Source organism: Lepidochelys kempii, chromosome 3, assembly GCF_965140285.1.
Source record: "Lepidochelys kempii isolate rLepKem1 chromosome 3, rLepKem1.hap1, whole genome shotgun sequence".
In the NCBI taxonomy this organism is placed as follows: domain Eukaryota; kingdom Metazoa; phylum Chordata; order Testudines; family Cheloniidae; genus Lepidochelys; species Lepidochelys kempii.
The window spans coordinates 55936057-55951939 of record NC_136382.1 but is presented as its reverse complement, the minus strand read 5'-3'; the positions used below and the strand labels follow the sequence as shown (position 1 = coordinate 55951939).

Here is a 15883-nt window from a genome sequence, read left to right as displayed (position 1 = left end):
TCAGACATTGGGTCATCACCTCCTTTTATTTCCTTGGTTCTGATGAGGTAGGTGAGGATACAAAACATGTTTTGGGAGGGATATTAGTGTTTTCTATATAGTACCTGACAGAGGCCACTTACAACACCTTCATTTTGTGGTGTTGCCCCATAGATTAGTGTAGAGGGGCCTTCCACTCCCTCTTTTCCTTCCCCTCTCTATGTGGCGAGGGCTGACTATGTTTTCTGGAGTTATAAGTTCACTTTGGTCCTTATAGAATGATCTCTTGGCCCTGCCTCTGAGAGCTCTGGATGTTTATGACTTGTGATAGCTTAAAATCCAGTCTAAATTTGGAAGAAAGTAGCCAAACCTAGTGCTATTCCTGGAAAAGTAATATGTGTATTTGTTGTCAGACAAGGAGGCTCTAGGTTTGCCCTATCCCAAAGAATATTCTCTAAGGTGTACCTGAAGAGACATCAGTCCTGAAGACCACAACCCAGGCTTGCTTGACTTGAGAACCTACTTAACAAGGACGGAGTCCTAAAGCTGATCTTTCTGTTACACTATTGATAAGAAAGATAGGTTGATGAAGTGGTCAGATCCAGGGAAACACTGAATAAGAAATTCAAACATCATTCTACACAGTTCTTTCTTCTTTTTTGTACTTCACACATCACTGTTTGCAATTTCCTGAGTCAAAAGTCCAGTTTGACATAATAGAACGAATCATAGGCATTATGATGGGAAAAACACTGAAGAAGCTAGCTCAAAGCACTTTTAAAAATTGAATTCTAGGGATCTCCTATGAATAAAAATTGGTCTTTTTTGACAACAGCGGTGGCTCCCAGTCCACTCTGAACTCCTACCTGCTCTTTAAAGGTGTTGTTAGGTAACCTGGCATTTGGGCTTGGGAGTTTTGTGACTTGGACCCATGATTCTTCAATATGCTCAAGATTGGGTGTGCAGGAAAATTCTTGCCCATTCCCTCTTCTGGACAAAGCGGCATTTTGGAGTCTTTTTAGATGTGGGTTTCCTTTCTCCTCGGGAATTAAGGAAAGTATCCTGAAGAATTTAGTATTTAATAAGAATTGAATGTAGACAGCTGCAAATTGAGGTATCTTTTTAGGGCTTTGCCTTCTTGTGGCCTTGGCTGGTATCTCCTGAACACTCCCCTTCCTCTGATAAAGTTGAGTAGTCTACTTTCTTACTTGCTGCTATCCGCCTTTTTCAGGGGCTGAGGAAAGGGGCTATTAGAGGGGAAAGTGAGGCCTTCTCAGAAACTTTGCTGGGAGCTGTGCCTTGAAGCCAAAGAACATTTTCTTTTAGATGCTTATCAGCTTGAAGAGAGAGGGGGTGCTGATTGTGATTAACTCATGAGCTGTCTGACTGGGAGTTCTGGAATTAGTAGGAACTCCTGTTTTCTCTCAGTAGGTGGACTTTTCTTACCCCTCCCATCCCCCCGATTGAGCTTTTCTTGCAGGGAGGGGAATTCCTGGGCTCTCCTGAAGAATTTGAAGGGGAATGGGGAGTGTGAAATGTGAGACTGCTTCATCAAACCACACCTGTTTCCAAAATTCTTTTCTTTGGTTACCAGCTCCTGGATCCTGTTCACAGACTCAGCCCCAAAACCTTTGTCTCTCAAGATGTCTACTGTGCCCCCTAGGGAGGTTTCAATCAGTGGGCTTTCTACATCCACCCGACTCCCCAGAGTCAAAGCATGGCCCTGGGGGTGTAAAATGATCCTAACAGTAGACTGAGGAAACAACCCCACAGTCAACACCCAGTAGCCCAACCCTCTGTTCCTAATTAATGACCACTACATCTTCCTTGGTTGTCGGATGGTTATCACCATCTTGCTTATAGCGTAACAGAAGATTGAGACCTCAAAAAGTTGCTGGAATGGGAGGTGGTCCTGGTGCTAAATCTTGCCATGACTAGCTCATCTACCAGCAACTGGGAGAAATGGCAGCTCATTATTTCCAGCCTGTGGAAGCTAGAGAAGAAATTGATATTGTATTTAAACCAGATCAATTTAATCCATTTTAAAACAGCACTTCTGCATAAAAGAGGGTGTTCTTGCAGGAAATCTCTGTGGGGGTCAAACACCCCAAAGACACACCATTTACACCCCTGTAACTTTGGGGCTCTATTGGTACAATCTCCTCATCTATCTCAGTCATAAAGGCTCAGCCAGTGCCATCGTTTCTGTGGAGTCTTTGGGCCCACACCTAAGCACAACACTGCCAGCATGGTTGGCACTGCCATGCTGCCATTGGTTGCTTGGCAGCAGCATTATTCATTTACCGCCCCTCCCCCCCAGTGGATGTCACACAGCACAAAAGGAAACTTAATACTGAAGTAACACCATTAACCCTGATAGAAAATTCTGGTAACAGTTACATCACTTTGCCATAGGCTCATGCAACACAGTGCAGGTGTTTCCTAGCTCCTTTAGGCTGGCCACATCCCCGTTACCCATACGGCAGAGTAAAGGCATGGATGTCTTGTGTTGCTACCTGACAAATGCATATCTGCTGCGAGTAGGCACTGCTTTCCCACACAAAGGGGTCCTGGCCACATTCTGATTAGCAGCAAATTGTTAGAAATCATCCTTCACTTTGCTGATGGAGAGCAGGTGGAGAGCAGATGGCCTTATGCAATTAATGAGTATTTACACTGTTGAAAAATAAGTTCTTTCTTTAGAATGTATTTGCTTTTTAAAACACATTTTTGGCATATTCGATTTGCAAATTTAATTAACATGTTTTTCAAAGAATGTTCTCTGATTAGAAGAAAATAAATGACTAACATCTAAAGACAGACAGGATGTTAAACCTGAACTGTTGAGTTTTCAGATTCATATTCAGTTTTAGACTTGGCTCTTAACACAAGAAAAAGATAGATACTTTTTTTAAAATGTATATTTTATCTCCCTCTTTTGGGTATCCCAGTACATCTGGTCTTCTCTGTGAGTAGCTTTTAGGCTGTAAGCTCTCTAGAGTAAGGCCCTTATTTGTGTTTGGATTTACTGTAGTGCCAATCACACTGTCAGTGCTTTACATACTATTGATAAATAATAATACATTTATACATTCCATTTTTTCTCAGTGCTTGTTTCAGCTTGAGCTGCACCCTTTGAAAAAGACAGTGAATGAATGTGCCCACTCAAGCACTTGACTGTTTAAAACAGGACAGGGCTGATTTAACATTAAGTCAATCAAATAAATAATTGAAAGCTTGGTGGTCTAGTTTGATTTTAAAGCCTCCTATTATTGTAAATATGAGACAATATTAATATATAATATTCCCTTTCATACTAATTTGAGGGAGAGTAGAGCAGCTAATGAGTTCTGAATAGAGACGAGCCTAGTAGGCTGTGTTCCAGATTATGCTAAAGATTAGTTCCCAGGCTCAATCAAGGGTAGGACTGTAGTTTGTGCCTGGATTCAATAGTACCAAAAAATCTCCAGAACTGATCTTGATTGTTGGAAATTTCACAAAATCGGCGGTTCTGGAGAGACTGCCAGCATTTTGTAAGAATGTGTAATTTCAGCAGCATCTGTAGAGTATCTGTAAATTAGAAAATAAGTCCTTTCCTGTTTTGGATTTGATTCCACAAACAAAGGAGCAGATTCATATTCAGGAATTCAAACCCCCTCATTCTTGGAAAGATATTGTGTTTTTTGGCTCATTTTTAGGTCTGACCAGAGTGACACAGGCAGGTTTGATAATCAGCGCCTTCAGTCTTTGACTCTTGATTAATTGTATAGTTGGATCCCTAATACGAAAATACATTATGTTCTTGATTTATAATGTGAAGTGCATTCACTTTTTTTTTGGCTAAGAAATATGTTCCTGAGTTTTTAATCCTTTATAGGTGCATAAGTCTTTCTTGTTGTTTGTCATGCTGCAACAAGAGGCACCAAGTGGCTTTCTTTCTATTGTGTATATACACACAATTTAATAACTATAAATCAACATTTTCCTTGAGGCTTTGTGCATAGTACCTTACTTGTCTTCTATTAGTTGTCTCTCCGCAACAAGACAGAAAAACATAATACTTGCATAATAGAACAATTGTAGCAGTATTCTGACAAGTCCAATTTACATGGTACATTGTTTCCAAAGAATATCTGAGTAGAAAATACAGAACAGCTATACAAACCTACGATTACATTTGAAAATCATTAGCCTTGAAGGAATAATAACAGTATGCTATTAAAACTCTGAATACATTTTCAGTATCTGTGGTTTTAAAGAAAACTTTATAAATATGCAAATTGTAGATCAACAAATCCAAAATAAAATACACTAAAAAACTGATATGTAGACAAAAGTTTATTTACACCATACAACATTTTAAATATTTTATACACAGCTGCAGCAGAGAAAGCTACTCTGAGCTTTCCAGAGAAAACTGCAATAATAAAGATGTGAAATATATTATTCATATAAAAGTGAGATTATTACTTTATTGCATTTAAAGCAATGAAGAATGTAGCTCAACAGACATTCATTTAATGACAAAAACTTTGCTTTTATATTATAAAGTAAAAAGTGTAGTAATGGCCAAACAGACTGTTATAAACTTTAAAAACTGCATAAATATATACATTGTGCTTCATGGTGAAGTTTTTTGAAAACTAAACCAAATGAAGCTGTTACAACATGAATCGTTGCTTGAGGTTTATCTATAAAGATTACCTTACAAATCCATTCCACGGGTACTTACAACACACGATGGTAAGAATTGTACACCTGGTTCTCCACTAACTTTACTAGTGGGAATATATTGTACGAAAAAAACCCACTGACATTTGGCACATGAAGATCCTGACATAAAGTAGTCACAATGTTCAGACACAAATGTCAGGCTTCCCAAGTCTCTTTAGCGTCAGTGCAATGAATTCATTTTTGTTTTGTTTTCATTTCAGTTTGTTTTGATTTTGTTAAACTTCTGTTTGAAAGTCACCTTCCTGCACATCTAAAGGCAAGTTCAGACACTTCTCCCATTCTGCTGGTCTTAGTTCTAAAGCATCTTTTGCCTCTGTATCTAATACGTTTATTGTGGTATAGTGTTGGTATTCATTCGTGTTTTTGAAACTGTCCCATGGAGCCTTGTTTGGTGTTGGGTTTTCCTGAGGACAGAAAAAAAACAGGAAGAAAAAAATTGAAAGTAAGAAATAAATGATTTTCTGTTCATAATTTTGATCACTGAGGTAGCCTCATGGGATACAGAAGTCACTGAGAGAAAATGACTTTGAAGAGAGCTGAAGTGGCTGGTGTCCAGCATCATTCAGCCTGTACGTCTCTCTGAGCAGTCTGCACTTTGGAAGCCTCTTCACCTGAGCTGCCAATTAAATCCTCTCCTTCTAGCAGCTGCCAATTCTGAACAGAGAATGGCATGGGGCATGTGGGCCAGCATTGAGAGCCATATTTTAATAACTATGTTATAGAAAAGTAGGAGGAAATAAAGGAAAATAAGAGATTTTCTCTTGAATTATGGAATGATGTAAAATAGAGGTTGCTAGCTTGGTTATAAATTGAGATAACCTGATGATCTGCTTATGAAATAACAAAAGTGGCCTGATTCCAGCAGGGGCTGAGAGCCCTCAACTCCTGAAGAGTACAAAGGGAATTGATGAGGGTCTGTATGGTGGGATGAATATAGCTTGCGGTTGAAGGCTGACTACTGTAAATAATTCCCGCAATCATTTTAATGCCAAATTTTTAAATCTTTCACTTTTCAAATCAAATAGTGGTATTTTTTTCTCATATGTTTGAATGATCCTGAAATTGACTCTGTTACTTCTTCTGAAAAACAAAATTTTCAATTTTGTAACTGCTTTTTAATGCCAAAACTTTATAGTCATGTGTACCACCATCAACAGATTGATGTCAGCACAGTCCCAGAAAGTGGGTTTGTATTTGTTAATGGTGGCTGGACAGTTGTTAGTAGAAGTAACACAAAACATCATGTGAGAACCACAAAAATAATGACTATTATTCCCACCTTTAATATCTGTGGCAACATCAAACTGCAAGCAGCAGTGTAATTTGCAGCTCATGCAGATGTACCTGTACGAGTTTTAATCTACCTGGCTTGCAAAAAACAGCAGCGAGGATATGGCAGTGTGAGCCTCAGGATACATCTACACTGCAATTAGACACCCATGGCTGGTCCATACCAACTGACTTGGGCTCGCAGGGCTCAGGCTAAGTGGCTGTTTAATTGCAGTGTAGATGTTTTGGTTCAGGCTGCAGCCCAAGCTCTGGGACCCTCCCACCTTGCAGGGTCCTAGAGCTCAGGGTCCTAGAGCCCAGGTTCTAGTCCAAACCTGACCATCTACCCCACAATTAAAAACCCCTTAGCTTGAGCCTCTCAGCCTGAATCAGCTGGTGTGCACCAGTCACGGGGTTTTAACTGCAGTGTAGACATACCCTGAGACTCACGCCGCCATGCCCTTGCATGACTAAAGCTTGTGTGGGTATGCCCTGCAAATTACACCTTCTGCTGCAGTGTAGACATATCAGTTCTTAGGGATTAACTTTAAGAAAAATGCATAGAACCTAGAAGTCCTTTCTCACCAGATTTTGTTCAGAAGGCATTTCCCAATAGGCAAGATAATTCAAAGTTTTGGATTTAAAAAGAGATTTGCACAGTATCGTTCTGCAAGGGCCCAATGCCATATTCCTTGTGCGTCTAAAATACACATTGACTTCACCCTAAAGGCTGCATAATGGGACCCTAAGTGATACCAAGTTCTGAATACTGCATCTTACAGCATTGATTAAAAGATACAATATGGGTTTCTTTTGAAGATTTGAGTTTAAATGCAACATCTTCAGCATACAAACACCCATTGATTTCAGTAGGCTTTGGAACAAGCCCTAAATATTCACCATTTGACCTCCATTTGGTTCCTGACAGAAATCGAAGGTCACGTGATTTTGCCTCTTGTGCCTCCTAGAACAACACTGCTTCTCTTGCTGCACTGCAAATTTGGTTTCTGAATTGCAGTCTGGATGTTTGTTCTGGAAAATAAGTTTGGCCATAGAAATCATTTCTGAGAGATTTTGCTTTAAAATGACAATCAGGCCAAGAAAGCACTATAATTTGGAAAGCAGAAACCAATAATTATTTATTTTAGTCAATATAGATAACTAAGGGTACATTTAATATTCAGAAACAAAACATCTAATAAATATTAATTATAATTAAAAGCATTGTCTACCTAGGACATACAATCTTTTACTTTGATTATAGATGGCGCTAGTAGAGCTGTGCAAAATGTTTACAACAAAATGCCAAACTATATAAATTTAATCTGTTGTACAGATGAAACTTACACCATGTTTGTACATTATATTTTAAAAATCTTTCAAGAATGCTTCGTCCAGTTGTATGGTTTGTATCAAAATCACATTAAATATGTAGGTTTGAATGGTGCTGATGTGAAACCAGGTGAGATACAATGGTTTCAGCCAAGCTTTCCTTTGAGATTTTGAATTCATTCAAACCCCAAACACAAGGCAAAACTTGGATGGGGGAAAGGTGGGAACTGGGTACAAATTCACATAGATCATAGCTAAAGAAAATACTCAACAAACCCCTGAGGAGCAAAATTTCAGGGCCAGATTTCAGTTTATGTAAACTGACATAGCTCATTGGCTTCACATTGGCTGAGCGTCTGGCCCTCAGAGTTGAAAATACATAAAGGGAAACACTTCTAACTCACATAGTTTATTTTTAGTGTGCACTTTTGAAACCATAATGATACTATTGCTGATTAATAAATGTGGCTCAGTAAACTATCTGTTTTAATGAAGGAGACTCAACCATGCAGTGTTCTCATTATTAAGCATCCCTAAATAAAGGAGGTTGTTTTTGTTAGGTTTATTTCTGCTGTGCACAGACAATTAGGGTAACAGTCAACTACGGATTATTGCATTTTTGATTTTCAAATGGTAAATATTTATAAAGCTATTACAGACAAGGCACGATAATACAGGACAATGTATACTCTCAGAGCACATCAGCTGTGAGTGATTTTAGCTGAAGATAGAACAAATGATTTTGGCTAGGACAAGAAAACATTACACTAGCCACACTGCATTGATGAACTACTTTCTCGGTATAAATCCTTTAGGCTTGGTAGACATATACAGATTTTAAATTGTGCTCCCTTCAATTCAATTACTTGTCAGCAATAATGATGTTGTGAGTTGTTATAGTCTAGTTATGAAATCTAATGAGACTTGTCAAAGATAAGAATACTGCAGATATCTTTGGTTCTCTGTCCTCGGGCTATTTACGAGTAGTACACAATAACATCTTACCATCAAATGGTGTTATATAATCCATTTGCTTGCTTGCTAACGTCTACAAACCAGTATATTTTAAATTAATAAGAAGACAACAATATACTTACCATACTTCCTGATTTTGGTACGTCCCGAAATCTGTCCAGAGTCTGAAATTTCTGATTTAATTCCTGAAACAATTCCATGTGCCTCTTCCTTGTATGCATAACCTTCTGCGAAATGGAACATAATTGGCTATAGTTGTAATTGAATCTGGCCATTTTTTTAAAAAAAGAACCATTATTTCCCCCAACATAATAAAGTAAATTGAATTTGGCAGGACCATCTTTTCCTTATAGACTCAGTAAATGGAAATGAATTGCACTGAGCCTCCTATCTTCTGTTTATAATGTTCTTCCTGTACACAAAGTATTGGTGTTACCCTTCCATTTATTGAATCGATGAAATCAGGAGATGTTTCTTTTGTGCTAAGCAGATATATTAGGAATGCGACAGCAGCCCTTCTGCAAGGTCTTCAGTCACAAGTTAAAACTGTTTTCTAGATATGTGTTCCACATAGAAGAAATTAATATCTTAATTTCAACATGAAAGGAATAGTATCATAAGGGTATATATTAATTTCTGAAAACAGTGGAGGCAGGGCTGATGAATTGATGGGGAAAAGGAATTTGTCGCCCAGATGCTATGATGAGTATGAGTTGCTAATGTATATCACCACATCTGGGTTGTGATTATGGTCCAAAACTCCATGTAGTATAATTAAATGCCTTCCTGTCATTCACACCTCCCCAGAAGAAAGTTTAATAAATGCCAAAGTTGTGACATGTAAGGATAGATGTTCAGAGTTGCATGGGTTTGTATTTGAATAGCGTGAGTTGCTCAACTGTGTAAATCCATAGTTACCAGCAGTGTATCCATCTGAGGTCTGGGACATAGTCCCTGCTGGTATTAAAGTGGTGCAACTCTGCTGACCTCAGTGCAGCAGCACCAATTTACACCAGTAGAGCCTGTGGCCAGGGTGTTGTCATGGAGACAGAACTGCTGCAGAAAGGATGCTACTCATGTCCACTATGGTCATTTTCCAGACAATAGTAAACCCATTCATTGTAGTTTACGGAAGTATTAAGAGAGTTAATTTCAAGTTTTGGGCTAGCAAGAGTTACATTTGAAAAAATAAGCAGTTTTTGTGTTAAAAAATGTGGAAAAGAATAACTTATGCATAAGGCTACATTTTAGTCACGGGTCTTTTTAATAAATGTCATGGACAGGTCACGGGCAGTAAACAAAAATTCATGGCCATGACCTGTCCATGACTTGTACTGTATACCCCTGACTAAATCTTGGAGTGTGGGAGAGCAGCCTGGGGGCGCCCCGGGTGCTAGGGGAGGGTGGTCCGGGGCTACCACAGGGGCAGGGTGGGTGGCCGCACGCAACCTGGGACCACCACTGGTGCTGGGAGGGGGTTGGGGGGGATATTTAGGAGGGGCTGGTAGGCTCCCCACCTGGCTCTACATCTTCCTGGAAGCGGCAACATCCCCCTCCCTCAGCTCCTAGGTGGAGCTGGCGTGGCCAGGCATCTCTGTGTGCTGCCTCTGACCTGAGCGCCAGCTCTGCAGCTTCCATTGGCTGGGAACCACGACTAATCGGAGTTGAGGGGGTGGTGCCTGCAGGTGGAGACAGGACACAGAGCTGCCTCACCATGCCTCCGCCTAGGAGCTGAGGGATGTTGCTGTTTCCAGGGAGCCCTCCCAAGCCCCATCCAGAGCCATCACCCATTCCCACACCCCAACTCCCAGCCCTAAGCCCCCTCCCAAACCCAAACTCCTGCTGTTGGTGGGGAGGAGGGTGAGGTGGCCCGAGACTGTCCCAGCAGCGGCTAGTGTGACTGGCCCATGAGCTGCTGGACCTGCTCAGGCGGCTCCTGGGCCAGCCGCACTGGCCGCTGCAGAAGTCCTGGAAAGTCACAGAATCCATGACTTCCATGACAAACTGGCAGCCTTACTTATGCATACTTAGGAACTGTACATGCCAAACGGTGGCACACCTTATGTGGGAGGAGAAGCACCCATGTATACCTTGTGCCTCCCACCCTTTATGTGACCCATGCAAGTGCCATTCAAAATTGCAGTCTCTATACTGGCAGGAGCCTTGTATAATCATTATCTCCATGCCTGCTTCTGCCACCCTCCCTCAGTGTGGATAACCAAATTAAGCACAATACTACTCAATGTAGGGTGTCAGTAGATGGCCTTGAATTATCCTTTAGCCATGTGTTTTAATTATTTTATCTTCCATTTAGTGTTTATAAATTGTGTGAAATATTCCTGCCTTATTAGCCATGCATTTTTACCCGTGCTATGTAACAACTATATTATCTGTAACATAGCTACGCTGAAACTTAAGCATTTGTTTGATGACAGCTCAAGGAGCCATCTGAGTCCTGGAAATTGGCAACATTATTCACAAAAAGCACATGAGATATCGCAAGCAATTAGAGACTGATTAACTTAAGATGAGTTGTGGGGAGAAAACAGGAAACAATTTTGCAGGATTCAATGAGAAATACCTTGCAAAACATTATTTAACTAGAGATAGCTGACCTAAACTCAAAAAGGGGTTCTTATTCTTGTGACTTGCTGGAGCTTTTTGAAGATATTACTGCTCTGATAGACAAGGGAGCAGGTTCCATATACCCAGAATTTCAAAAGGCAAGGTGCCACTTCAAAGGTTATTATTGGCTAAAATAAGAAGTTATGGTATAGGGAGTAAAACAAATTTTGCAGGTTAAAAAAATGGCACTAAACCGGGAAATATCATATAGTTGTGAAATAAATGATTCCAGCTGGAAACTTTGTAATAGTGGGTAGGAAATGGAATGTACTGAATGCTACCTTTTTGATATTTGTCTGAAGTATTTGTTAAATAGCAAATATGAATAAAGCAAATTTGTCACTTACTTCATTATATAGTTCCTGAAAAGAAGCAGGTGGGAGGGGAAATTAATCAGTTTCTGTGCAATTCTGGCAGCTAAATACTTTAAAAAAATTTGTTGAAAGAAAAATAAATACAATCCACCTAACTGAAAACTATGGATATTTTCTGCTGCTTTATATTTTCATGGCTATCCTTCTTTACTCCCTTCTTGCTGGTTCAGTGTACATTTAAGTGTGTAAAGAGTAATTTGCACTATAAACATTATATAAATAAACTATAATCTCTACCTTTAATTCTTTCTAGTTACACTTTTTAATTCCTTGTTAAAATTCTCAGTTTTAACTATTTTTCAAAAAGTAGAATGGCTATAGTATTTATTATAGTGAATGACCTGCTTTTTCTTCTATGGAACAACAAACCACAAAAGGAGAGAAGCAATTCTGAGTTCAACCTTTTGGTTTTGTGCCCATTTTTCCATTGAGTGGGTGAAGTTCACCAACGATGGAACCAGTCAGAAGTGACAGATCATGTGAAATCTGTGTAGCATTTCAGACAGCCTCAAGATGTACTCTGGTGATTAGAGTGGTATATGAATCTGAACAAGATAGAATAAAGATATATGGAATCCTTTCTTCTTCCCTGCTGCTTTACACCACAGGCTCATGCTTCCCCTGGACAACATGGCTTCTTTAGCAGCAATTCTTCTGGGGATTCTCACAACCACAGCCACCCAGGAAGCCCCACTCATCCCCAAGGCCTGGAAAGGGGGGAAGCAGTGCAAGTTAACATTCAAATATATTAACTTGTGCCAGTTTCCCCATAGAAAATGGGAGGAAGAGGGAAATCCAGAAGAGAGAACCTGGCTCCCCTCCTCCATCCCCATGCAGGCTGGCACTGTCCAAAGACTGTGGTGTCCCTGTGAAGGGCCTTCCCTAAGGTTGGGGGACAGAGAAGAATGGCACAGAGGCTGCATTTCTTCCTCATGTACCTGCTTCTCTCTGCATGGAGTCCTATGATTTTATTCTTCCTTTCTCTGTCTCCCTTTTTCTCTTACTGTGCAAAAATAATATTCCCCCTTTCCCTCCCAGACTGGATCAGTTTCTTCTTCCTACTAGATATTTATTTACTATTTCTATCTAATTTTGCCCCCCCCGCCCAGTTCTCTCATTTTTCGCTTCCTTTGGTGCTGCTGTTTGACTTCCTTTATGTCTGCTTATTTTTCTCATTTTCTTCATTTTCCTTCTTCCTCTTCCCAGGCTTTCTCTGTTTTTGCTTCTCATCTTGGTGCCTCTGTGTGTGTTATCCCAAATCCTGCTCATTTACTGCACATACAGCAAGAGAGAAGTGGCCTGAACACAGGGCTGGGAGCTAGGAACTCCTGAGTTCCAGAGCTAACTCTGACAGTGACCTGGGTAAATCACAACCTCTCTGCCTTATATGCTACCAAACAAACTTGAGGGGGGATATACCCCATTCCAGCTTATACTGCTCAACCTAGCAAAGCGCAAAGATGGGATACAGTGTGTGACAAAGACCCAGAATGAGGGACACAAAACATTTATGAATGCAGGAAAATTAAAATCCTGTGGATTTCAGTCGTTTAGTGGAAATAACTTTCTTTAACTTCAGCTTATCAATGTTTGTTTCTGATGTAGATACATGTCTACAGTTTTTAGCAATAAAAGTAAAGCAACACCAAACTGGTGTGGAACATAGCTAGCTTTGGGAATAAAATGAGTAACATTCCACAAAACGAGGGAGTGTTGATAAATACGTTCCTCCTAGTAGCTCTACCTACAGTCACACAGTAGCTCCATTACACTCATTGTTTAGACTACTGTACAAGTCACTTTCTCAGTTGCTGCATGGTCCATTGCAATGTGCAGTACTATTGTGACATGTGCCCCCTCCACTAAAGTTAAACGATGACCTTCTGCTTTAAAAATCCATTTCTGTGTCTGTGTCTGTGTTTCATTCTCCTGTGTGTCCTCATCAGTAACAGAGCCTTTCTCCGCATGGCACATCTATTATAGAGCTCGTTGGGGGGAAAAAGCAATTGCCATGACATCTTTGTGACATACACTGTTTGACACAATTTGTATTAATTTTATTTGAACTGACAGCCATACACTGGTACTGAAATCTCAGTACAGGAGCAGCTCTGTAAAAGTTTTAGGGGAAAGCAGGCTATGTGGCTAAATAGGGTGCCACACAGCTAAGGACATCACAACCAATAACACTAAGGATTTTTTTTTAAACAATATTTTTAAATGTCAAAAAATATCAAAGCCCTAGTGAATGTCCCTTCTAAAGTAATATTCTACTGGTTTGCAGTGGAAACCAGTGTGATATGTGACTGCAGCAAGAACACAGACAGAATATAAAACTGGCTCTGTGTGACTTTATGTGTAAATATAAGACAAACACAACATTCTTTATGGGCTGCATTCTGCCCTTGACTCCATAAGGTTCCATGTTGGAGGTTATGTATCGGGTGTATGATTCAGTGGGAGCCCTGAAGAGAAATTCTGGCTGAGTCAGTGATAATTCCAGTTTCAGGGAAGGACTGCGGGGTGATCCTAGAGTGGTAATGGCACTATCTTGGGAAAAGTTCTGGATTTGCCAGAGCTGGTGGAATTCAGAGCCAGAGCAACTATCATTGCGGGCATGTTAGACAGGGCAAGCAGTATGCTCCTCAACTTGATTCTGGCCCTTCTCCCACCCTGGTGCATTAATGTATGGGTTAGCCAAAATCTGGACTTATTTGTTATATTCTATCCTTGTATTTTTTTTTTTTGTGAAGCATGGATAAAATAGCCTGTGGGTAGGAGCTTTGGCACATAAAATAAGGGGTTTTCCTCTCTGAAGGACCAAAAGAATGAAGAAGGATATTTTTATTATTTACAGCGTAGTGAATGATGAGGTCTTAGGATGAGAGGATGCATTAATGTGTCCAAACCCCAGAACTTCCTGTAGTTAGTACCACCCGTGACAGTTTATGATGGGACTGCATGGCTGTGCATGAGTGAGAGAGACAGAGGACAGCTGTACAGCTACTGTAGCTTGTGACTGGTCATGCAGGAAGATTTCAGAGTTCAAAGAGATTATAAGGTACTTTGTAAAGACTAACAAAATAAAGTATATATACGGCATTAATGTTTTCTGTCTATAAAACGAAACACATGTTTCAGCCAGTGTTAAGTCCCCCATGTAAATAGTATTTTAAAGAACTATTAACTGTTACATAATGCTAAACTGTTTACAAAGGCAAAACAAGACACAGTTGGCCCGTTCCTTGAGTCTGACCAGTCTCCTCTCAGTGCAGGACCCATGGGCAAGGGGCGGCAAAGGTGGCTCATGGCTACCTTTTTGTCCCCTCCGATCCTGGGTGCACATTTGGCCCATTTAGGGCATCCTCAGGGCTATTCTAAGTTACTGTCAGCTGCAGTGGCCCTGAAGAAGCCATTTAGGCTTTAGGCATTAACAGAATGCATCAGCTTTTTGGCCCATGACCCCACCCTACCTCACCCCTCTGTCTTACACCTAGGACTGTGAAGGAGGTTGGGTGGTTATGCCATCACTATGGGATTTCCCTATCAAGGGAAATCCTCAGGTGGCCATCCAGGTCAGCTTTCAGAGTGGTGCAAAGCAGAGATCATGATCTGATCCAGTACCTATAATGAAATCTCAAAGCAGGGAAACGATCTGGTTCAGCACTTCTACAATACCACAGCCACCAGCACAATATCATTGCTGTTATTATTATTATTATTTATACTGCAGTAATCCCAAATGGTCTCCATTAGGATTGGTGTCACTTGAACAGAGTGACGTACACACATATAGGATGACACATTTCCCTTCCTGATATTTTATATACAATGCATGTAGATAATACAGTATTTAAAAAAAATCTAGGTAATGCGGCAATTGCAAACAAAACACAATAAAAGATGTAAGTATCATATATACACAATGTGAGTCAATTGAAAAAGCATTACAGGATAACTGATACTTGAGAACACAATGTGCATAGTATTGTCAGTAGTTATCTGGAGCTGGAATATGTTCCCTTGAGTGCTAGGATGGATGTCTTACTAGCAGTTGCCATAGAGAACGTACTCAGAGAGAACTGCACTGAATTCCTGGCCTTCAAACTGGAATTGTGTGATTCAGAATTCTTTTCATTGCTGTGATTGTATAATTTCTGTTGTGCTGTTTTTATTTAATTTTAGAATTGCTTTTCCCCCCTTAGATTGTTGATGCATATTCTTCTTCCTTCTTTGAATGTAAGTATCAAGAACATTAACTGATGCTCTTTTAATTTTATGTGTGTGTGTGTGTGTATTTTCAGAAAAAAAATTATAGTAAGTTGGAGTCAAATTTGAGAGGTAGCTTAAGAGTAAAAAAAAATATTGCAGGAATATGGTAATTTTCCCAAAAATAGTGTTGTACACCTATGAAATTCAGAGTTACTGTTAAACTTCAAAGAAATTCAAACATGCTAATGGAGCGCACAATTTTGAGGCACTCACATAATCTTAACTCCTTTAGGGACACCATGCAATAACAATAAAATTATGATTTTTTTGTGTTGTGGTCCAAAATTAGATTAAACTGATTGATAAAGAAGGGGTTTGTGTCC

General features: G+C 39.9%; 1 protein-coding gene across 5 annotated transcripts in view; it reads right to left on the bottom strand.

The window, feature by feature from the left end:
* Window positions 1-4304: 4304 nt before the first annotated feature.
* The window catches only part of ADGRB3 (adhesion G protein-coupled receptor B3), a 621597-nt gene continuing 610018 nt past the window's right edge, over window positions 4305-15883 (bottom strand). For 4 of the 5 annotated variants that reach the window (XM_073336359.2, XM_073336357.2, XM_073336356.2 and 1 more), the window contains 3 exons: window positions 8412-8516; window positions 6883-7014; window positions 4305-5117 (listed from right to left, as the gene is read on the bottom strand). In XM_073336359.2, coding sequence (XP_073192460.1) covers window positions 4929-5117; window positions 6883-7014; window positions 8412-8516 — 426 coding nt within the window. In that variant the 3' untranslated portion in view covers window positions 4305-4928. The remainder of the gene's footprint in view (window positions 5118-6882; window positions 7015-8411; window positions 8517-15883) is intronic. The other variant, XM_073336360.2, reaches the window with a different exon arrangement.